The sequence below is a fragment of the Lepus europaeus genome, chromosome 3, assembly GCF_033115175.1.
Source record: "Lepus europaeus isolate LE1 chromosome 3, mLepTim1.pri, whole genome shotgun sequence".
Taxonomy (NCBI): domain Eukaryota; kingdom Metazoa; phylum Chordata; class Mammalia; order Lagomorpha; family Leporidae; genus Lepus; species Lepus europaeus.
Window position 1 is genome coordinate 11,013,110 of NC_084829.1, and position 25,042 is coordinate 11,038,151.

At 43.6% G+C, this 25,042-nt stretch overlaps 1 protein-coding gene across 1 annotated transcript; it reads left to right on the forward strand.

Moving 5' to 3' along the window:
* Nucleotides 1–436: 436 nt before the first annotated feature.
* Nucleotides 437–24,305, forward strand: SMIM13 (small integral membrane protein 13). Its single transcript, XM_062184595.1, has 2 exons — nucleotides 437–591; nucleotides 20,214–24,305. Exons 1-2 carry the CDS (start codon nucleotides 516–518, stop codon nucleotides 20,399–20,401), a joined length of 264 nt encoding a protein of 87 aa, XP_062040579.1. The 5' UTR covers nucleotides 437–515; the 3' UTR covers nucleotides 20,402–24,305.
* The last annotated feature ends 737 nt before the right edge of the window (nucleotides 24,306–25,042 follow it).

Here is a 25,042-nt window from a genome sequence, read left to right on the forward strand (position 1 = left end):
GCCGAGCGGGCGAATGGAGGGGGCGCTCGCTGATGAGCTGCCGCAGGGGGAGGGTGCCTGGGGCCGAGGAGCAGCTGCGGCGGCCGCCGGGAGACGTTGACATCTGCTGCCCCTGGGGGCCCGGGAGACCCTGGGGCGGGTGGCGAGGAAGGCTGTGCGGCCTCCGAGTGTCCTTGTGTCCACCCTCTGTCTTCTCTGCGGGCGCGTAGCGTCCTCCATGGAAGCGCATCCGGCCACCGCCGGGGTCTCCAGGCGCCGCGGCCCCAGCTCCCCGGAGCGATGAGGGGCTAGGGACGCCCCCGCGGTCGCCTCAGCCCCTCGCTCGGGCCGGCGGCGGCGCGCCGAGCTGCCGGTCTCCGCGCCGCGCCGCCCCGGGGGGCGCTGCCGAGGGGCGCCCGCCGCCCATGCCGCCCCGGCGCCCGCCGCTGAAGCCCCGCACGCGCCGGCCGCCCGCGCGCGCCCACCGCCGTCCGCTCGCGCCGCCTCTCTGAGGCGACCGCCGTCCTCCTCCCAAGATGTGGCACAACGTCGGGCTGACCCTGCTGGTGTTCGTGGCCACGCTGCTCATCGTGCTGCTGCTGATGGTGTGCGGTGAGTGGGGGCTGCGGGGCTCGCCCACCGGCCGGCCGCGGGCGTGGGAGGACCGGGGGCCGCGTCCGGTCCCTGGGGCGGGAGCCCCGGCCCGGGCCCGCGGGCGTCCTGAGGGAGCCCCGGGATCGCCTCGCCGGCGGCGTCCGTCTGAACCGCGGTCCGCCCGGGGGTAACCTTGGCCTGTATTCGCAGGTGATCGGATTGGTGACCGCGTTTCACAGACTCGGACCCTAACGATCGGGCTTCACTGCCTTCCCTTGACCGGGGGTTGGGGCAGAGTTGGGTGTGTGTGTGTGTGTGTGTGTGTGTTTCTGTCCAGCACACGTGAAATTGTTTGTTTACCTCGAGGAATAGGCTGAAACTGAATTCCAAGCAGAGACGTGGAGGCCAGGCAGAAGTTAGAAGCGCCAGCTCCGTGAATGAAACGGCCTGGGTCGGGTGACCTACCTGTCTGTTCTGTGTACACGTGATGAGAGGACGTTAAATTTTCTTCCGAAGGCAATGCTAGGGCATGTGGGGGTCTTTTTATATTATTATTACTAGTAACATCGCCGGAGGTCTCTTAGCAAAGTGGCTGAACAGTTGTGAAAATGAAAAATAGTTCCAATAGGTGTCAGTGGGTTTATGCCCATTTATAAGGACTGAAGGGTCAGGGTGTTGGAGTAATCTGTCAGAATTCATAAATAGTGGAGCGCTTATTCGTCACACGGTTTACTAATTAATGCTCAGTATTAGAGCAGAGCTTAGAGTATACTTGTATATGCATTTGTATTTATATACTTGTATATCTGTTAAATTTTTTTTTGCTTTACTGTGACAACACAGTTAAAGCTTGTAGCTTACAATCATCTTTTTTTTTTCTTGATGGCATAAAACAGTTGAATAATCAGAAAGATTATTATTTCTCAATTTCCTGCTTGTGATAGCAGCATTTTAGGATAATTGTGTATGTCTACCATTCTTGAAGTAAGGAGAACCATATCCCTGGTGACTTGTGTGGATGTGGGGGAGGAGGAGACACGCTATCCTTTCTAATTTGAACACGTGGCCACCTGACGCAGGGGGGTGACATACTGACCGTACTGTATATTGGCTAGAATATTTGCCAAACTTCCCTTAGGGATATGAGAATGCCTGATCGCTCTCTCACCTCTCAATAGCTGTTGGTTTAATTTTACTCATTTTTCTTCATTTTCATTTTATGAAGCATCATGGGATGAGAGGTGAGATGGACCGAGTCAAAGGATACCTTATTTTGGTTGGAACGGTCAAGATCTAGCTCCATGAAGAAGTAATGCAAATGCTTTTTTTTTTGTAGCGATTGGGAGAGCTCATGATGGAGTAGCCTCCTGTTTTGGGTCGGGGCTTGGGGAGAGGAGGGAAGGTTGGGACCAGACTTAAAAAACTGAGGCACTGTATCACTTTGCTAAGGCTACCATGATAAATACCACAGACCGGGTAGCTTAAACAGTACTCTGCTCACACTGCTGGAGGCTAGAATCTGAGATGGAGGTGCCAGGAGGACTGTTTCTTCAGAGACCTACCTGTTACCTTTCCGCTGGGTCTGTCCTAACCTCTTCTTAGAAGGCCACCAGTTACTGGATTAGGCCCTCACCTTTATAGCCTCCTTTTGCTTAACTACATCTTTAAAAGTCTAATCTCAAAATCCAGTCGAAAAAAGGAAAAACCTGGTGTTAAATTGGAAATGGCATAGAAAATTAATTAATTTAAAATATATATATATATTATGTAAGATCTCTGTCTTTACTGTACTGTACACTCTTATTTAATGCTATAACTAGTACTCCAACAGTATTTTTTTTCACTTTGTGTTACTATATGGGGGCAAACTGTTGAAATAGTTACCTAATATATACTAAACTGATCTTCTGTATATAAAGAGAATTGAAAATGAATCATGATGTGATTGGAAGGGGAGAGGGAGCGGGAAAGGGGAGGGTTGTGGGTGGGAGGGAAATTTTGGGAGGGGGATGCCATTGTAACCCATAAGCTGTACTTTGAAAATTTATATTCATTAAATAAAAGTTTAATTAAAAAAAAAATCCAGTCACGTTGGGAGTCAGTGCTTTACTGTAGGATTTCGGAGGGAGTGGGTGGTAGCGGGTCTGCACCAGCTGAAAGGCAGGAGTAGCTGGGTAGCTTAGGTGTAGGCCCTGAAAGAGTTGTTTTCTTTCTAGTGGTCACACGCCTTTCTGAGAATCTGCTGAGTGCTGTGAACCCTGTTCTTAGAAAAATGCACGATATTTTTCTTTTCCTTTCTTTTTTTTTCTTATTTCAGAGATCTCATGGACTCCCGTTTCTTAACCGCAAACATGGAGCTCAGGTTCAAGAGCTCTGCCCTTTTCTGATTCCATCCAGTTCAGCAGGCAGTGTTGAATGCCTGCTAGGCACTGGGAGCACAAATCTCTGGCAGGAGTGAGCCACAAGGAATTGGCTGATAACTTTTGTTTCCTCTGGCAGACTCCTTCATTGCGCCTCCTGAACCCTGAGTTTCAAATTGCAGGATCCTACAGAGGTGTGCCGTCTCTTGTCTATATTGGAGATGTCTGCTTTCTCAGTCCTCATTCATTCTAAAATGGCTTCAACTCCCTCCATTCCCAAAAGCTGCCCTTGTCAAGGTCAATAACAAATGGCCTCCCTAGTCCCAAGCTAGTGGTTGCTTATCAGTGCTAATTGAACTTAACCTGTCATACTCGTTTTGTGTAGTTGAGCATTTTCTCAGGAGAAGTATTTCTTTTGCCTTCTGTGCACTGTACTTGCATGGTGTCATTCCTACCATAAGGACAATTTTTTTCCTGGCTGTTCATCCCCTAAAAAAATTTTACTGCAATTTAGTATAGGAAATATATATTATTCCCAGTAGCTTCATGAGTATATAAATTACAGGTGTCAGCTTATACATCTGTGTGCCTATCACTATCTGAAATAAAAGTTTATGGCATACTTGGTTCTCCATGACATGCGTGTGCTTTTCTAGAATACAAATGTGTTTCTGCTTTCTCTCTCTTCTACCTGTTCTCTCCTCATGGTATCTTACCCAATTCAAGAGATTTAAATACTAACTGTAGCTACTAACTCTTAAGATTTAGGTTTCCAACTGTCACTTCACTCTTGAGCCCCAAGGCTCATGGATCAAAGTTCTTTAATGATATTCCCTGGGAGATCTAATAAACATCTCAAATTTAATGCATTTGAAACAGGACTCTGGATTTATACCACCTGTTCCTTCCTCCAGTCTTTCCCATCTGAAATGTTACCTGCCTCCACTCAGAGGTTCCAGCCAAGGACTTAGGTATCCCTTGATTTTGACCTTTCCTACCCCCTCTTCCCCAGCACACCAACTGCCTGTGCAAGTCTTCTCAGGTTAACTCTTAAAAAGAAACCAAAATATGATCTATTCTCCACGAACACCACCACCACCATCATTATAATTTTTGTCTTGTCTGAATTTCCTAACTACTTTTTAAAAAATATTTATTTATTCATTTATTTATTTGAAAGGCAGAGTTAGAGGGAGAGACAGACATCTTCCATCTTCCGTCTGCTGGTTCACTCCCCAAATGGCCTCAACAACTAGGAACCTGGAACTCCATCCGGATATCCCACCTGGGTATCAGGGTCCCAAGTACTTGAACCATCAGCTGCTGCTTTCCCAGGCACATTAGCAGGGAGCTGGATTGAAGTGGAGCAGCAAGGACTCAAACAGAAGCTCATATGGGATGCCAGCATTGCAGGAGGTGGTTTACCTCACTGTGCCACAACACTGACCCCAGTTTGTTTGTTCAGTCCATTTTTTCTTTTTTTGGTCATCTTTTTTTTTTTTTAAGATTTTATTTATTTATTTGAGATGTAGAGTTACAGACAGTGAGAGGGAGAGACCGAGAGAGAGGTCTTCCATCCGATGGTTCATTCCCCAAATGACTGCAATGGCCAGAGCTGCGCCGATCCGAAGCCAGGAGCCAGGAGCTTCTTCCAGGTCTCCCACATGGTTTCAGAGGCCCAAGGACTCGGGCCATCTTCCACTGCTTTCCCAGCGGAGAGCTGGATTGGAAGAGGAGCAGCTGGGACTAGAACCGGTGCCCATATGGGATGCCAGAGCCACAGGTGGAGGATTAACCTACTGCATCACGGTGCCAGCCCGCACTTTTCTTTATAATCCACTTTTTATAAAAGGATTTATTTGTTTGAAAGGCAGTTACAGAGAGAAACAGAGAGAGAGAGAGAGAGAGAGAGAGAGAGAGAGAGATCTTCCATCCACTGTTTCACTTCCCAGATGACTGCAACAGCTGGGGCTGGGCAAGGCTGAAGCCAGAAGCTAGGAATTCCATCCAGATCTCCCGTGAGGATGGCAGGAGCCCAAATTACTTGAGCCATCTTCCATTGCCTTCCCAGGTGCATTAGCAGGGAGCTGGATCTGAAGCAGAACAGCTGGGACTCAAAGCAACACTCCAATATACCCTAGTATGGATGCTGGCAGTGCAGGTGGCAACTTAACCTGCTGCACCACAATGCCAGTCCTTATAATCCACTTTTTACATGTTAACCAGAGTGTTTTATTAAGAAGATACTATATCAAAAGTTTTCAGCGAAAACAAAACGTTGAAAATCAGTAGTACTTATAACAAAAGCAGTTCCCTTCAACCCTTAGTTTCAGTATTCTCTTATGTATTTCCATGTTTCTAAATAATATATTCATCACTATTTATTGATTTTGCAACTTCAGGCATTATGTATTAACTTCTTGCCATTAATGCAATATTTGGATAACAATAGTATTTATAGTTGGACTTTGTAAATATTATTACCTGCTGATCCCATAGTATATTATCTGATGACACCTTTCATTTATGGTTCTCCATTTTTCTGGAAGTTAATAATTGCCTTTTAATTCACCTAGTATTACTTCTTTTATGTGTACCCATTGTTATTCATACCTTCCAAATGTTCCATTATCCCTTCCACACAACCATGAATTATATTTCCCATATTTTCTTTTTATTATTATTATTATTGACAGGCAGAGTGGATAGTGAGAGAGAGACAGAGAGAAAGGTCTTCCTTTGCCATTGGTTCACCCTCCAATGGCCGCTGCGGCCGGCGCATCACGCTGATCTGAAGCCAGGAGCCAGGTGCTTCTCCTGGTCTCCCATGCGGGTGCAGGGCCCAAGCACTTGGGCCATCCTCCACTGCCTTCCCGGGCCATAGCAGAGAGCTGGCCTGGAAGGGGGGCAACCGGGACAGAATCCGGCGCCCCGACCGGGACTAGAACCCGGTGTGCCGGTACTGCAAAGCGGAGGATTAGCCTGTTGAGCCATGGCGCCGGCTTCCCATATTTTCAAAGTAAATCCTCCTCTTCTTCCTCCTCCACCCAGTCTGCTTCCTTCTCCACAGCTGTTGCTCTCAAACAGAAAGCTGTACTTTCTCTGATATCCTGCTCTGTACCCTGTTTTCTGGATCTCATGCCATTTTCTTTCTCAGCTTATATTCTTGTTTTGTTGGAGCACATTTTTTAGCAACTTTCTAAGAAAGAATGCATAGAAAATAGTTTTGAGCTAATATCTGAACATGTCTATTATCTACCCTTTTGATTGCTAACGTGAATAGATTTGGGATTGCAAATAATTTTCATTCAGATTTTAAAAATTATTTTTCTGTTGATTTCTAGCACCCGTGTCCTTATGGGTGATTTGGTTTTTCTTTCTAGATTTGTTTTTGTATAGCCCGTTTATCATTGGTGTTATGAAACATCTTAATATTCTATGGCGTGCATGTCTCTTTCTCTTTCATTTTTCTGAGTTCTTTCAGATTTTTTTCCCTTTATTTCTGGGAAATTTTCCTGCTAGATCTCTGATATTTATTGTCCCTCCATTTTCTTTCTACAGTTGGATGTTGGACATCTTAGGCTGATTCCTTTACCTTTTTATTTTCTACTTTTTATGTTATTTCCCACCTCTCCCTTTCTTCTGAGAAATGTTTTTAGTTTTATCATCTGTTATTGGTGTCAAATTTTCTGTAGTGTTGATTCTTACTGTGTGTATGCAGTACCTTATCTCTCTATTGATTATACTGTTTGTTGTTTCTTTGAATAAAAGTGTTTTTCTTCACCTTGTAATTGTTTTTTCTTTTTGCTTGTTTGCTTTAGACTTGTTTTGATGGAATTTTTTTTAAAGATGTTTTTATTTGAAAGGCAGAGTTACAGAGAAACAGGAAGAGACACAGAGAAAGATCTTCCATCTGCTGGTTCACTCCCCAAATGGCTGCAACAGCCAGGGCTGGACCATGCCAAAGCCAGGAGTATGGAATTCCATCTGGCCTCCCCTGTGGGTGCAGGGGCCCAGGTAATTGGACCATTTTCTACTGCTTTCCCAGGCCATAGCAGAGAGCTGGATTGGAAATGGAGCTGCTGGGACTCAAACTGCTGCCCATATGGGATGCTGGTGCCGCAGGCTAGGGCTTTAACCCGCTGCGCCACAGCACTAGCCCCTGAACTTTCCATACTTCTTTGCATTTTTTTTCTCTCTCTCTCTTTTTTTTTTTTTTTTTTTTGACAGGCAGAGTGGACAGTGAGAGAGAGAGAGAGACACAGAGAGAAAGGTCTTCCATTGCCGTTGGTTCACCCTCCAATGGCCGCCGCGGCTGGCACGCTGCGGCCGGCGCACCGCGCTGATCCGATGGCAGGAGCCAGGTGCTTCTCCTGGTCTCCCATGGGGTGCAGGGCCCAAGGACTTTGGGCCATCCTCCACTGCACTCCCTGGCCACAGCAGAGAGCTGGCCTGGAAGAGGGGCAACCGGGACAGAATCCGGCACCCCGACCCGGACTAGAACCCGGTGTGCCGGCGCCGCTAGGCGGAGGATTAGCCTATTGAGCCGCAGCGCCAGCACTTCTTTGCATTTTGGCTCCAGTTGATAATCACCCCCTCCGGCTGGATTTTTGTTTCCTTTGCTTTAGCTAGACCAGGTACCGCTTGTCCTCAGAGTAATCTTTAGGAACATGGCTCTGGCTTAAAAGCTTCCCATTTCCTTTGAAATACAACCCAGATTTTTCACTGTGACCAACAAAGAGTTGTGTGGTATCGCCCCCATCTGCCTCTCTGACCTCATCTCTCCCTGCCTCATTACCAACATTCTAGGAACAGGCCGGCCTAAGGCCTCAGTTTCCCTCTGGCTCTTCACGTAGCCATTCCTCCTCATCCAGGTTCATGTCAAACGTCGTCTCAGAGAGGGCCTCTCTGGCCACGCTTTCCCCTTCGGTGTTCAGGGCACTTGGCACTATTTGACTTGAACTATTTGTTTCCCCCTGTGAAAGGACAAAATTACAACAAATTAAAGACCTTAATTGGCATTATTTTCAGTGCTAGAATTGGGCAGTACCTCATTCCCTGAAACCAAATAACTGTTCTGAATGTCCTTAGAAGAGGTTGCTTTTATAGCTAAAGAAAGCAGAAGCATAAGAGTTGGCTGTTGGGCCTCAGTGCATTGGGAATTGGTCATTTCAAAGTGACTCCTTGAAGGCAGGAACAAGAAGACAGAACAAGAGGAAAAAGAACTGATTGGCTGGCATCATGTTACCTCAGGTTTCCTTTTGTATGTTAGCATGAAGGCAGAGGAAGCTTGAGTATCGTGCCAATTGAAACCAGTGTGTTTGGGATATTTGGCTGTTACCACTCTAATCCTGATTTTTTGGAAGGTCAGATAAACAACTTGGTGACCAGGAACTTCTCTGTGAATAACTCCATCTTGACTTTTAGCCTGATCTGTGCAGGAGCTGTAATTTTCATTGCCACCTCCAATTAGAATGTAAACTCCTTGAAATCAGGTGCCTCATCTCATTTGTTCACTACTCTCTCCCTAGATCCTAGAATCATGCCTGGCATGTAGTAGGCCCTCTTGTGTTTGAAGTATGAATGAAGAAATATTCCTCAGTATAAATTATTGAATTAAAATGTCATAATGAGTCTTAAGTGTGGTATAGAACAGAGTTGCTTCAAAATGGATAACCTTTATAGTATTTAGTCAAAATGTACTACTGAACCCTGTGTGTTTGTTGTTGATGGTGGTCACAAGTGTCCAAAAATGAATACAGCATTGTCTCTGTCCTTGGGGACCTTATACCCAGGGAACACACTCCTACATGACGAGTAACTCTAATAAAACTTTTTCTGCTAGTCTCACAAAACTTTCCCTTAACACTTGTTCTTTTTTCTGTTTATGCACAAAACCTTTGGGGTAATTTTACCTTCTCATTCATTCCCATTCAAGGGGCCTCGTGTCATATACCATTCATCCCACAAAAATTCGGGCATCTCTTGTAAGCTTGATCTGAGATACAAAGAAAACTAAAATCTAGTTCTATCACTAAACCACAAATTCTGAAGGGGTTACAGCTTAGTTGTTCCTTTCACCAATCACTTGCAAGATGCTGGAAGTTCTTCTAACTCATGTAGGTATACTGTGCTTCCACAGGAAATCCTTGTGAGTACTCTCTCCTTTCAAACAGAAGCCAACTTTCCCTTTGCCTCAGGCTCCCAGAGCAGTCAGCCCTGAGTGCATGTCTGGGGTAATATAAAAAATAGATAGAATTGGTCTTTGTCCCTGGTTTCTGGCACAAAACCCTTGGAGCCCCAATATCCTTGGATTATCTCAGGTGATAGGAGTGTCTTGTCATTTAAGACTCTTGGGGATGAACCTGGAGCTTTATTACCGATTCAGCAGAATTCCTTCACTTTCCTGCCCCACTCTCACCCCCTACACAGGCATGGATGCTTGTTTTTTAAAACTCACATTAATAAAAACGTGGATGCTAGGGGAAAAAAAAAAAAAGGACTCTTGACCACACTCGAGTTTATGCCCGTGAGGTGACTCGGTGAGGTGACCCCTAGGCAATTCAGGAGGGGCCTGATCACCAGAAAGACAACAAGTAGTAGAGAGGGTGGATGCTATCATCCCCAAGCCCTCACCTCCGGGAGGGGTAGGGGACTGGAGATTGGGTTATAAAACCTCTTAGCTGAGCGTTTCAAGCTTAGTATATCTACAACTGTATTTCAGGTCTTGCTTTTCCCCCAACTTAGTCAGTGGCAGTTTTGTTACTGTAGTTGTCAGTGAGGCCTCCCTAAGCTCCCTGTAAGATACTACCCCCTTGTACTCACATGGCTTCCTTCCCCTACTCTGCTGTCTTTTCCTGTAGTACTTCATTATCGCTGGACACGTGTTTCTAGAAGGATGGTATTTGGAACACAGTTGTTGAGGAATATTTGAATGAATAGATGAATTTGGGAGCAAGTGACGGCTAGATTGTGCCACTTTGTATGTTTTTCTTTCCTTATAGGCAATGAGGAGCTAAGAGTGTTTTGTAGCAGGAACTTTAAGATTCTGAAGGCTGGGGCAGGTGTTGTGGTGTAGCCTGTAAAGCAGTTGCCTGTGACACTGGCATCCCATATAGGCACTGGTTCAAGTCCCAGCTGCTCAACATCTGATCCAGCTCCCTGCTAATGACCTGGGAAAGCAGTGGAAGATGGTCCAAGTGCTTGGGCCCTTGCACCCATGTGGGAGATACGGAAGAAGCTCTTGGCTCCTGGCTTTGAACCAGCCCAGCTCCAGCCATTGCGGCCATTTAGGGAGTGAATCAATGGATGGAAGATCTCTCTCTCCGTAAACTCTGCCTTTCAAGTAAATAAATAAATCTTAAAAACAAACAGATTCTGTAGGGTGCTCTAGTAGGAAGTTGGTGTTAAGTGTTGACAGTGTGGGTGGCAACAGTGATGCTACTTCTGTCTCCCACTGACTACAGAGCATGTGGACTTTGAACCCAGTCAGCATAGGTCCTAGAAGAATGTCAGTGTGGGCCTACGTGAAGAGAGAAAAGTAGTTCCTTGTCTGGTGTAAGATCCTCCTTTCTCTGGAGGTTGATTTGGTTGTGACACCTAGTTCAACCTGGCCCTACATACCTAGACAGACCGTAATTTGCAGGCTTGGTCTAGGACCAAGTCCTATGTTCCTGCTGTGCCCAGAAAAATCAAGAAATTAAGAGAGTAAACAGAGCTGGCCTCAGGCTGAGCTGTGCCTGTGTGATCCAGACACACAGCTAGCACTGCCACTTACAAGCTGTGTGATTTGCAAGTAGGCAATTTTATAACTAATGGATCTGGGGACACTGCAGATTAACTGTTTCTGCTTATCTGTGAGGATATTTCAAACAGTTCATGGAAAAATGGAATTAAAAGATAAGCTTATTTTGATACAGGAGGTTTTGGAATTATGCATACTAGAGATCATCAGGAAGTTCACAGAAAACATTATGAAAAAACCATGTATGAATTTCAAAGTACCTTGTTTTTAATATTCATTTTTATTGATTTGAAAGGTAGAGTGATGGAGTGAGTGAGAGATCTATCTCCTGGTTCACTCCCTAAATGCCTGCAACAGCCAAGGCTGGGCCACACCAAAGCCAAGAGCCAGGAACTCCATCTGGGTTGCCTACAAGGGTGGTCAGAACACATGGACTCAAGCATTACCTGTTGCTTCCTAAGGTGTACATTAGCAGAAAACTGGATTGGAAGTGCCATTAGGACTTGATTTCAGGCACTCCGATATGGGATACAGGCAACCCAAACATAGTTTGTAACCCCTGTGCCACAACCCCTGCCCTAAAACACTTGTTTTTTTAATTTCAGCTTTTACAAACTTTTTGAAGTACCCTTTCATCTCATATTGAGATATGAATAAAAATGAATTAGATGCTGTTTGAAACATAAGCTTTTACAATTAAATCTGGTTTTAGAAATTTAAACTTCTTGGTTCAGTATGATTTTACCTAGGATAGTATACATTTCAGAGATAACGGTGGGATAAGATAAAACTTGCTAATTACTGACAAGTTTGAACAAATTTGGCAGATAACTTAGTTCATTGGTTTTCCTACAACCTGTGAAGATGTGTTGAAACATAAACTTGGTGCCCAAGTTTATGTGCCATTAGCTTTTTAAAGGGTTTATTTGAGAGAATGGCCATTCATAAATTGGGCAGCTCCAAACCACAGTTGGTTGGGGCTTCATGAGGAGGGCATGAGGGGGACTTTTATTTTGTGTTCATAGAAGCAATTTACAAAGAAAAGACTTTGGGGTTAAATTGCATGTGGGCTGTTGTGCTATAAAGATCTTGAGTGGGATCTTAGTCTGTTCAGGGTTCTCTGACAGTTCCATAGTCTGGGTGGCTTATAAACAGCAAATCTCTTTCTCACAGTTCTAGAAGGATGGGAAGTCCAAGATGAAGGTACAGGCAGGTTCAGTATCTAGTTAGGGCATGCTTCCTGGGTCATACTTGGCTACCTGCTTCATCATCTTTTTTTTTTAAGATTTATTTTATTTATTTGAAAGGCAGAGTGTCAGATCTTCCATCTTTGGGGACCACTGGTTTTCTCCCCAAATGGCTGCAATGGCCAGGGTTGGGCCAGGCTGAAGCCAGGAGCCCAGAACTCCATGTGGGTTTCCCACATGGATGGAAGGGGCCCAAGCACTTGGGCCATCAACCGCTGCCTTCCCAGGCACATTTAGCAGGGAGCTGGAAGGGAAGCAGACCCAACCCGCGCTCCAGTATAGGATGCAAGAAGTGGCTTAACCTGTTGCACCACAGTCTTCTCTGTGTGCTCCTGTGGCAGAGGGGGAGGGGTGGCGAGCTCCCAGGTGTCATTTGTAAATGCATTAATTCCGTTCCTGAGCATTCCATCCTATGACCTGATCATTGCCAGTCATCACACAGGGGCTCCACCTTCAAACACCGTCTTGTTGGTGATTTTCAATAAAAGAATCCAAAGGAGTATGTTCAGGCTGTAGTAGGTGGTGAAATCCTGTTCTCCTGACTTCAAGAGTCCTAAGTAGTATTTTGTGTTTCCCCATGTCCTTGCCTCGAAAATCTGAGACATTTGATACACTATTAAAATCTGTCTCTTCTGTAGTTGGGAGTCATTTTGAGCTTTTATTTTCTTATCTAGAAAATGACAATAGTGGTTGCTGGTCTAATTAAGTCAGAGGGATTGTGGGTGTTAAGTAAGATGTTGAATGTCAAAGCACTTTTGACCTAAGAAGTATGTAATTGAAGGTGAAATTACATTGGTTTCCCTGAGTTTGTGGTGTGTTGAGGGCAGTGATCATCACTGGGGTTCATCTGCCGTCACTACCCTTTGCTGCCAGCACATTGATCTTGCGTAGAGAAACAGTGTACAATGTGTTTCATGGAATTCATGCTGCAACCTAGTGCTTACTTACTGGTGCACACGTTAGTGCTCATTTGATTATCTCAGCGTACACACCCTCTGTAGCCAGCCAGTTTTTCTGACATCTACTGCTTATCAGTGCGAGAAGAGCAAGGCACAGACTTGCCTTTTAAGCTGAAAAACTGCCATGCTTGTTTTAACAGTCAGCATCAATGTCTAATTATAGGTACACGTAACTGTGGACAGTCCTTGTCTTCTCACCTCTCTGGTTCTCTCTCTCCCTCCCATTTCTCATTCAGTAGATCTCAGGACTTGAGGCAAAACATGTGCCCCTAGGGTAAGAGTAGGTAGGCAGTTTCTGGCATGTGCCTGTTGGGTTTAGGTGGGAGGAATCATGTGAGCTGTGCATCCCTGAGAAATCCTGTCTGCTGCAGTTACAGTATGAGAGAGAAGTTTTTTTCAGTAAAAGGTAGCCTGGGATTTAGTGGTTTTTCTTTCTACAACCCCTTTCCTCCAAAATACATAACCACACCTGAGAGAGTCACTAGGCCTAGAGTCCAGATTATGCTAAGCTGTTCTGATGGTGAGTTGGAGTTAGATATCTGAACCGGTAAGTCTGTCCCTTGTGACTGTGATGCCTCTCTCCCTCCAAATAAGCACACCTGCATGCACACACCTGTTGCTTGCTGTTCTCTTAACAACCAACAGATGACTAGTGATGCTTAATTTTACACTGGTAGCTTTCCACTTATTTTATATGCATAGTATAAAAGAGAATGCACTCCAGATACCCAAGTGCTACAGCCAACTATTCTGTTAACCAGGCACAGTTCTCCTTGCAGCAAAGACGGTATCACTCCCTGTGCCCAACCTCTGACCATCTGTCTTCATCTGTTTTCTGCTGCTATAACAGTTCCATTGGCTGGCTAAGTTACAAACAGTAGAAGTTTGTACAGTTTGTACTGCACAGTTCTGGAGGCTGGGAAGTCCAAGAGCATGGCACAGGTGTCTGGTGAGGGTCTCTGTGCCATGTCATAACATAGCAGAAATGGAAGCCAGCACACAAAGACAGAGCAGTGTTCGAATCTGTAACCCACTCCCGTGAAAGTAGCATTAATATGTTCATGGGAGGTGGAGCCCTCAAGATTTAAATCATCTCTCTCTCACTCTCTTTTTTTAAAGATTTATTTATTTATTTATTTGAAAGGCAGAATTAGAGAGATTTTCCATCTACTGGTTCACTCCCCAAATGACTTCAGCTGCTGATGTTGGGCCAGGCTGAAGCCAAGAGCTTCTTCTGGGTCTCCAACATGGGTGCGGGGGCCCAAGGACTTGGGCCATCTTCCACTGCTTTCCCAGGTACATTAGCAGAGAACTGCATTGGAAGTGGAGCAGCCATGGCTTTAACCCTTTGCACCACAGTGCTGGCCCCAGACTCAATCATCTCTTAAAGGCCTTATCTTACTGCTGTTAACTTGGCAATGATTTGTGTGCAGGTTTTGCAGGGGACAGATTGTTAGATCATTCCCTACATCCATGGTCTTTGTGCAGCGTTACCCCCACCGTTTGCAAGGTCTGCACATTTTCTTTATAGCTCCCCTTGAGCTCCTGGTCTTGGTAGTAAATACTAATGTGTCTTTAGTGCTCTTTCTGCAAGCGGGTCTTCACGGACAGGCCCTCTAGTCTCTGTTGCCCCAGCCCCTCCCACGGGTACTGCACGCTCACCTCTTTCTTCTCTCCATGACCAGTCTCTGTAATAGATGGACAACAGCACTCATGCATCTCCACCCTGATTCTGTCTCCTCAACCTGCATGTGTGTCACAGTCATCTGGGGATGTTCACCTATGGCATTTTATTTGTACTGAACTTGACAAATGTAATAAAAAGTGGAAAGTCACATATATGTTTCATCTCCTGTTGTTTCAGCAAAACAGCATTTAGTTCAAGTAACATTACTCTGCTTTAGCTAAACCAAAAATAAAAAGGAAAATTTCGGTATAAGCCAACGGGATCCCTCAGAGACCACAGGACTAGAACAAGAGAAGGCTCTCATGAACGGATGTCCTCCGTGTAGCCTCTCTCCCTCCATACTTTACCCTCCTCCCTACTGCTCTGTACACTGCTGATGCTTCCACAGCTTTCTAAGTTTGTTCTGCTCGTATCCTCAAGAGAACCATCTAGATTCTCTGTCTCACCTTAGGTCAATGTCAGCCCTAAAACCAGTATGCATTATCTGGGGTAGGAGCAGGTACTCTGAACATGGCTGTAGGGCCTACTCCTGAGAGGACAATGGTGCTCTTAGAGATTGAAGGGGAGTGGAAAGGACAGTCTGGACAAAGATCCCCAGTAAATTTGTGTCTCCTCGACCCTTAGTAGGGACTAAGATGCTAGAGGACAATTGCCACGATAGGAGCCACCCAAGAAACCCAGGCAGGCAATTCTTTTGTTGGCCAAGGTCTACCCCAAACTCCATCTTCCTGGGATCTGCTTGCTTCCTTTAAACATCAACACAACGTGACCTCGGATGACTGTCAGAGGTCCTTAACCTCTGGGGCAGAGACTACTTGGGGTGGGGCAGGGAGGGGTCAGATGAAGCTGGGAGTGTGTTTTCCCTTTGAAGGAAAAGAATACCTTTAAAGGTAAGGCTGGTGACTCAGGTTGAAGATAGGTCTTTACCACGTATATACAAGAGTCCTGTTAGTCAGCTACAAGGAATGTGACATTACAGAGATATGTGATGGGACAGTGAAGGTAAATTGAATAATTTGTCCATTAGGATATATGCAAAGCATTTCCTCATAGTACCTGTCTCTCCCCGTCCCCCACCCCTCCAACCCTTTTTAAGGTTTTATTTATTTATGAAGGGCAGAGCGATAGAGAAAGATCTTCCATCTGCTGGTTTATACCTCAAATGGTTACTTCAGCTGGGCCTGGGTCAGACTGGAACCAGGAGCCAGGAACTCCATCTGGGTCTCCCACATGGGTGGAAGGAAACTTAAGAACTTGAACCATCACCTGCTGCTTCCCAGGGAGCTGGATCAGAAGCAGAGTAGCCAGGATTCAACTGATACTCTGATATGGGGGGCAGGTGTTGCTGTGCCATGATGCTTGCCCTGTCCTTTTAAATTTAAGTTGGCTATTATGTTCATATCTAATTACTACAACCATTAAATATTAGTTGTTTTATCTGAAACTGTAGTAACTCTCTTATTTTCTTCTTTTCCAGTCAAACTTTTTCCTGGTATATACCTATTGAGATTTTAATGATAGTTCTTTTTCCAGTTGTGTATATAGTTGTTTTTACATATAAACTGCCTGACATTTTTAATAACATCCTTCATTCTGGCTATTAAAATTTTTGATCGGTCCACAGTACATAGAGGCATCAGATCTTGCCCTCTTACGTACTGTGATATGGAGATACTCCCTACTTCAGTCTCTCCCACAAGTCACCACTGTGTAAGAGCTTGGTCATTTTACTGAGAGGACAACTTGTTGAGTTTCTTTCAGTTTAGAGAGCTCCACTACAATTCTTATAACTACTACAGTAGTGTCTCTGCCCTACACTCCTACCTAGTCATTACAGAAGTCACTATAAAAAGCCAAGCACAGTGGATACTTGTTCTTTTTTTTTTTTTTTAAACATATCATTCAATTTTTAAAAATTTTTTTAAAGATTTATTTATTTATCTGAAAGGCAGAGTTACAGAAAGTGAGAGACAGAAAGAAAGGTCTTCCATCCACTGGTTCACTCCCTAAATGTCCGCAATGGCCAGAGCTGGGCCTATCTGAAGCCAGGAGCTAGCCTCTGGTTGCAGGTCCCAAGTACTTGGGCCATCTTCCACTGCTTTCCCAGGCCATAGTTGAGAGCTGGATCAGAAATGGAACAGCCAGGACTCGAACCAGAGCCCATATGGGATGATGGCACTGCAGGCAGTGTCTTTGCCTGCTGAGCCACAGCGGCAGCCCCCACTTTCTCTTTTTACATTAGTGGAATTCTCTACCTCATAGGTTTTTGTGGGAAGCAGTGTTGATATCTGTGTGCTTCCCTCAAAGCCTCATACAGCTTATACCCAGACAGAAAAGAGAAGAAATAGGCACACTTTTCAAGCTTGCTTATCTTTTGAATTTGGAGATAAAAATTACAGCAGTATAGAGTCTGAGTGATTTAGCCTGTCTGGGTCGAGAGGTAAGTAGATGGAGTGGCCATAACCTGCTACTCCAAACTCTGGAGCTTTTCTCATTGGTATCACGTTTGGATTTCTTTCCTAAAGATTTCCCACTTTTTTTTTTTTTTTTTACAGGCAGAGTTAGACAGTGAGAGAGACAGAGAGAAAGGTCTTCCTTCCGTTGGTTCACTCCCCTAATGGCCGCTACAGCTGGCGCGCTGTGCTGATCCAAAGCCAAGAGCAGGTGCTTCCTCCTGGTCTCCCATGTGAGTGCAGGGCCCAAGCACTTGGGCCATCCTCCACTGCCCTCCCGGGCTACAACAGAGAGCTGGCCTGGAAGAGGAGCAACCGGGACAGAATCCGGCGCCCCACCTGGGACTAGAACCCGGGGTGCTGGCCCCGCAGGCGGAGGATTAGCCTAGTGAGCTGCGGCGCTGGCCTCCCACTTTGTTTTTAAAATGTTTATTCATTCATTTCTATTTATTTGAAAGGCAGAGTGACAGAGAAAGAGAGACAGGGAGAAAGAGATTTTCCATTTACTGTTCACTCCCCAAATGTCCACAACCTTTGAACTTGAATGAGGCCAAAGCCAGGAGCCAAGACTGCCATCCAAGTCTCCCACATGGGTGGCAGGGACTCAAATCTACTTTAGCCATCTTCTGCTGCTTCCTGAGTAGACACCAGGAAGCTGGATGGGAAGCAGAGACTAAACTTAATCCCAGCATCTCGTCTGGGGTGCAGGTGCCGTGAGTGGGTTCTTAACCTGTGCCACACACCTACCCCCACATTCTGAATTCTGACTTGATACTGAATCCCTTACATTATTTGGCTACTAGTAGTGATTTTTTAAAAAAGATTTATTTATTTATTCAAAAGTCAGAGTTACACAGAAGGAGAGGCAGAGAGAGAGGTCTTCCATCCGCTGGCTCACTCCCTAGTTGGACACAATGGCTGGAGATGCACCGATCCAAAGCCAGGAGCCAAGAGCTTCTTCTGAGTCTCCCACGTGGGTGCAGGGGCCCAAGGATTTGGGCTGTCTTCCACTGCTTTCCCAGGCCATAGCAGCCGGGTCTCAAACTGGCGCCCATATGGGTTGCTGGCACTGCAAGCGGTGGCTCTTCCCCCTCCGCCACAGTGCTGGCCCCACTAGTAGTGATTTTTAAAAATTGGGAAGGGAATTTATTTTACTAAAATTGGGAAAGAGAGAGTCTGTAATCCAGTGTAATTGCCCTCACATCTTGAGACTCTGACAACTATATCCTCACTTTTTCGTTTTGTAGACTGCTGTGCTGGGAGACTTTGCATTGTCTTAACCATCCCAAAGGTGCTATGCCAGTGCTGATGGCCTCTCACCATAGCCTCTTTCCAGTCATAGACTTCAGTCACCTTCCTCACTCTTTTCACACCTGGTGGCTGCTGTTGGAATCTTTGGTCTTTGTGAGGTCAAGACCAGTGTCTTTGAACTGGATTATAATTCCCTGACAGCAATTAACCTGCTAGAAATGGAGAGTGACTACTAATGGATGTGGGGTTTCTTTGGGTTTGATGAAAATGTTCTGGGGTTAGTGACAGTACTGAAAACCACTGAATTTATGATATGTCAGTCATATCAGTTTAAAAATAGACAATTTAAAAAACAACAGAAGTCACCTCAGATCCTACTGCCAAAGGGTTAACCATAGCTCATGTCAATTGAACATTTCACAGAAAGCTGAGTGCCAGGCACTTAAACCTCTTAGGTATCTTCTCATTGATTGCTCAAAATGGCTTTGGAAATCCTCTGTTAGAACTGAGTCTTTCCCTGGCATTATTTCCACGAATTTGCACGCCTGTTTCACAGAGACTTTTAGATGGAGGGGCAGTGTGCTAATTTGGAAGTCATTAAAATCCTGTTTTACAGAGTTTGGTGCTTTGCTCAAACACAGATGACCAAGACTATGAGTAATGGTGTTTTTCAGGTAGCATAAGCTAACAGTTTGCATAAAAGGAAAGCAAAAATTTCAGAGATGTTAAATATCTGAAGTTATCTTTTAGTGTCATGGAGTCTATGTTAATTTTTTCCCCAGAGAATGTAAGAAAGAAGTAAAATTAGAATCTTTCCTATATTACCCATTTACCTTGGCCTAATTTAATTAACATTGGAGTAGAAAAGGTGGCTGGATTTTGTTGGCACAAAATGCTAGTCATCAAAATATACTATAGTCTGTTGCTACTCAGTAAATCCAGAGTGTTTAAAGTAGAGGCATCAAAAAAAAAAAAAAACTGGCATGCAAAGTTTTTTACAGTCCTTAATTTTTTGGGTAATGACTTTGGCATGAAAATCCTGTACTCTGGGGGCTGGTGTTGTAGCACAGCAGGGAAAGCTGCCACCTGTCATGCCAGTATCCCATCGCATTTGGTGCTCCCCGTCCGATTCACTTCTCCGCACATGTGCCTCCAAAGGCAGCAGGTGATGGCCCAAGTACTTAGGCCCCTGAAACCCATGTGGGAGACCTGATAGAGTTCCTGGATCCTTTCTTCAGCCTGGCCCAACCCTGACTGTTGGCAGCCATTTGGGGAGCAAAACAGATGGAAGATCTATATCTCTCCTTCTATTTCTGTAATTCTGCCTTTCAAATAAATAAGTAGATCTTTAAAATATACTTTTTAAAAGTTTTTTTTAAAGATCTTGAAATCAAGATACCAGTACTCAAACTTTATTCTTTCATCATGTAGTTTTTAAAAATTACTTATTTTCCATGAAAACTGTGTCTGGAAACTTATGAATAGGCATGGTCCTGACTGAGAAGTTTTTGTATGGTGCATTTGATTCCTGCAATTTCATGTCTTTTGCATTCTGATTGAAGCAAATTGCTTTTAGTCAATAGTACTGAGATATGAATGTCCACACAAAGTTTATTCTTTCTTCTCAAGAAAAATGCTCTTAAAAATTTGACTTTAATATAATAAACATTATTTAGGTACTGTAGTCTCATAGTTTTTATTATTGATGGACCAAACTTGTATTCTAAATTCCATGAGAGCAGAAACTGTTTTGCCACCACTGTAAGCTCCCAGAGTTTATCCAGAGGCTTAATAAAAGCTATATGAATATATAGTAATCATCATATATTTGTTAATATATACTGTTTTGTAATATAACTCCCCCCCCCATTAACTGTAGTGTTCTGAATTGATAACATTGTTTGTAATAATACTTCTTAATGTTTCCATCTTTCTTTAGGTTGGTATTTTGTATGGCACCTTTTTCTGTCTAAATTCAAGTTTCTGCGGGAGCTAGTGGGAGACACAGGATCCCAGGAAGGAGACCATGAGCCTTCAGGCTCTGAAACTGAAGAAGACACTTCAGCCTCTTCGCACAGGATCCGATCTGCTCGCCAAAGGAGGGCGCCGGCTGAGGAAGGCCACTGACCCCAGTCGCGCGTCAGGACGGGCAGTTGCAAGCCTCTGCCATCAGTGCCATCAGTGGCTTGGCTTTGAAAGTTACTGAATGACTAAAGAACATTTGTTCTTGGATTTTAAGTCTAAGTCAAAAAAGGATTTATATGTAAGCCATATAAAAATAAAGGGAAGTAAAAACCAAATTGGACCATTGCAAATTTCATCTTACAGGTAATCTTTTGCTTCATTAGCTTTCTACTTATTCACGTATTCCTTGGCTCTTGGGCTTGTTTATTCTCTGTGCTGGTGTGAATCTGGTTAACATTATAGGCTTGACAAGCCATACCTTCTGAGTCCTAAAATGTGTGCTTTTCTTTGCATTTGAACATGTCTGACATGGCAGTGCATCTCATTACTGTCAACCAGGTGATAGCCATGTAATTATTCTAGCTTGTGCATGTGTAAACCTACAGCTTGTCACAGTGTCATCACCTTAACCCACGTGTGTATCATTGATATCAAAGGTGTCAGGTTTAATTGGCTTAAAATGTCTTCAGAAAGATTACACTATGATTCAGCATTGAAATGAGAAGTTATTGTGTATGTAGTAGAAAAGCATGGAACAGAGCAGCTGGGCGTATATTTGATATTAGTGAAGCAAATATTCGTCACTGGAGGAACGACCACAATTCCATATATTCTTGCAAAACAACAAAATGCTTTATCAGACCTAAGAAAGGCAGGCACCCAAAGATAGACAAAGCTGTACTACATTTTGTGAGTGAGACATGTGCAAAAGGATTGCCTGTCACATGCCAGGCGATGCAATTGAAGGCCGGAGAAACTGCCAAAACTCTTGGCATCGATGAAACAAAAGCGAAAGCAACAAGAGGCTGGTGTGACCGACTCATGCGTCAAACAGGACTGTCGTTAAGGCACCAAACATTGATTTGTCCAAAGCTTCCCATTGGCTTTAGAGAGAATGCAGTGGTAGAGCTCTGTTTTGGGAAATGCTGCGTCACCCATGCTCTTGCTGACACTGGGGCCGTGTGGTGTGGAAAACTGAAAACATCGATGACTGTGATTGGAAAAGTGATTCGGAAGAATTGGACTCAGAATATGAAGTCATAGTTATAACTTAACCAATTTATTTCACACATTTCATTACATAGGCACAAGGCGATGTGATAAAAATCTGTGTAACTGTAAAAACACTGTTTCAGTAATTATAAAATAAACATTTTCTGTGATACGAAAGCATCGTGTCATAGTTTAATAGGCAGTTGTTTTTCATGATGATCCATCTAGTATTAACTATTGAGAATATCTTAGATTAAGTAAAAAATGGTAGTTCATAAATTTGTTTCTTCCCAAGATAGCTAGTTTTTATTAGGGAACTTAATTCTGACTCTTAACAATGGTAAAATAGTTATCATCTGTGAAATACATTTTGCATAATCTATTCAACATGTTAGAGTAGGAGTCTAAGAACTATCTTCTACTTTAGGAAGAGTAGGAATGGTTACTCCCTTTGTATGGGAGAACTTTATGCTCGAGGCTTAGGTTGTGCAGATTCACAAACAACAATTCGGTGACGAGACCTCAAAGGTGTTGCGTATTGAGGAGGAAAAAATGGAGTGGGGGAAAATACCCACAACTCTAAAATTACTCTTGCCAGGTTTCTGTGTGTGTTTTAACTGAACTTTGGAAGGAGTGTTTATAGGGGGAGAGAGAGAGGGATGAAACAGTCTTCCTGTTCAGTGTCACTTGCTTTGTGTAAAAATGCAATGCAAGGCTAACTCATTTTGTTAATCCAAGTTTTTAATGTTTTTAGCCTCCTTCTTTTGACAACTCATCATACCTCTCTTTTATGATGCTGTATGAGACCTCGTACTTCATGCTGACAGCTAACAGTTCACTGCTCCACTCCAGGTTTTCCTGGTGAACACCTCTTTGTTGATAGTGTAGCCCTTTGGGCGTGCAGAAAGGGAATTCACAGAATACAGCTTTAGTTTTTGTTTGTGTGTAGGGGAGAGGTTCTAGCAGCTGAGAGTGGAGCACAAGCCTGTCTTCATTTCCTTAGTGGAAGCACTGTTGTATTTTCATGTGCCTGTAAGGCATAACAGAGCAGTGAGCATCAGTTAGGAGAGAAATGCCAAAATACCTAGGTTTGAAAGGATATTTAAATTAAGTTTTCATAGACTACTGCTTTGAACTGTGGATTCTGCTTTATGATGGCTGTCTAACCTTTAGATAATAGTTGCTGAAAAACTTTGCGTCGCTGACAAGCTTTCTATCATGTCAGTATTAGAGATTTATGGCTGATGTAGTCCTCTTCCCTGAAATCTACACGAGTCAAGCCTAAACTAATACAGACTGATTCATTTGAAGGTATACATGTTGGTGTTATTTGTTGACATTTATGCTTCAAGCATGTCTCATTTTATAAGAATTTTAAGAAGTACTGTGCTTAATTTACTTGAGAAATGTACCTAATTGTATATTAATAACTCACACTTGCCAGGTTTTAACAATCCCTTAGGGAGAGTAAAGAGAAAAGGCTGATGCCAACAGGAAGAGTCTATAAACTAATCATTTGTTTACAGCTTCTTGTTTGTGCATCCCAGAAGACGCTTAGCTTCAGTACGTGTTTCTAAGACCACTAAGAGAGGGAAGATAAACAGTCAATGCAGAATGAATTGGGTGGTGTAATGTTTTTGTTCTTTTTCCTGTTCTAGTGTTTTTGTAACTGAATTTACCAGAACTACAGCACAACTGCATTTTCAGTCTCTCAGTAGGGGGTAGACTAGCCTGTGGTTAACTTTGAAGTTTAAAACGTTAAGAGCATTAGAAACACATGCAAGCATCAGTCTTTTCTGAACCCTCACAAAGAATGATGGTGATTAACTACACCACCTTTTGAGGATGGGTTGTTTTATTTCCATCCCAACTGACCATTCTTTCTTCTTTAGTCTCTGAAACTTTTTTTCTAAGAATTGCCTGTGTAGTAACATTGCTAAAATGTAAATGCCAAAAGCACTAAATATTGTGTAGCACTGTTAAATCTAGTCTATTCGTGTGAACGAATACTCACATCACACTACATAGAGTACTCACTGAATTTTGTAATGGCAGTTTCATAGTACAAACACAAACAAAAAAACACATCAGAGACAAACATGGTGGCCCTTTTTTTTTATGTTACTAGGTTTAAGCACCATTTCAAATATTTTACTGATATATGGGATATGTAGCATAATAGATTTCATATATGGCATCTTGAAGCATTGAAAGTTTGAAAGTTGTACATTTTTACTTTTAAAGAAACAATTTTTGAAATCAAGTCAAAGATATGCTCTTTTTAAAGCCAGTTTTTCTCAAAAGGTGTGTTTTAAGGTAAAACGTAGCCTGCGATGTAACTTTAGGATTTCACTGAATTTCAGGTGCTTTCATATTTGAAGTTGACTTTAAAAAGCCATGGAGCAGTCTTCACTGGTTCCAGACAATGAAGCCGGGGCTCTGGTTTGGAGTCCAGCACTCGAGCACCCATTGTCTGCTTCTAAAGTGTGCTAGAGTTCTTAACTTGAAGCTTAAAGTGTAATATATTACCTTATGTTAGTACAAGTTACCTGTTCCAGGTGTTAGTACACACGTACTACTGCTTTATGAGGGATGTTTAACGTCGCCCTCCAAGTCAGTTCTATGCATAACCATTCATCAAATACTGCTGCTGTGATTTCCCAAAAGAAACAGTCTGTGCTGTGCTATGAGGCATTATCACTTGCTGCTTGACAAGTAGATTTATAAGGATTTAGAACTGTTAATAGCGTGTTAATAATACCTTTGTATAACATGATGTAAAACTGGTCAGTACTATATCTAAAGCTTTTGTGGTTTATGATGTTTTAACTTTAAACACAGAATAAATTAAAATGAAAACAAAAGTTGTTTTTGTCTCATTGATAAAGTATGAAGGGTACAGCTGTTTTTACTGATAGGCCACACATTAGCTCATTTTTCAAAATGTGTAAGAATCCAGAAGACAGCAGTTAGTAGCCCTTAGTGCCATGAAAGTAACTGACTCAGAACCTAAAGGACATACAGCATTAGAGCTAAATTATTCTCCTCTGAAGCTGCCTTTATTTTTTTTAAAAAAAGATTTATTTATTTCAAAGAGTTACATAGAGGAGAGACAGAGAGAGAGAGAGAGAGAGATCTTCCATCACATGGTTCAGTCCCCAATTGGCCACAACAGCCAGAGCTGTGCTGATCCAAAGCCGGGAGCCAGGAGCTTCCCCCAGGTCTCCCTCACGAGTGCAGGGGCCCAAGCACTTGGGCCATCTTGTACTGCTTTCCCAGGCCACAGCAGAGAGCTGGATCGGAAGAGGAGCAGCCAGAACTAGAACCTGCGCCCACAGGGGATGCCGGCGCTTCAGGCCAGGATGTTAATCCGCTGCGCCACAGCACCGGCCCCTTAAGCTGCCTTTAGCAAGATAAAAATGCCAGTGGCACCCCTCTGAGTTTCTAGTTTTGTCATGAGACTGGAAAGGTGAAGTTTTGAAGTTTCCTATCTCCCCTATCCGATGGCTCCTTTGTTTTACCACAAGCAGGCTAGACAGGATTATAATTCCAACCCTCTGATGGGTTTTGTCCTCTCTTTGATTGTTAGCT

What these genes read in the sequence shown, in the direction of transcription:
- SMIM13 (XM_062184595.1), top strand. Translation starts at nt 516, where the DNA reads ATGTGGCACAACGTCGGGCTGACCCTGCTGGTGTTCGTGGCCACGCTG. An exon ending in GCTGCTGCTGATGGTGTGCG is followed by an intron (nt 592 to 20,213) that starts GTGAGTGGGGGC and finishes ATCTTTCTTTAG; the next exon opens with GTTGGTATTTTGTATGGCAC.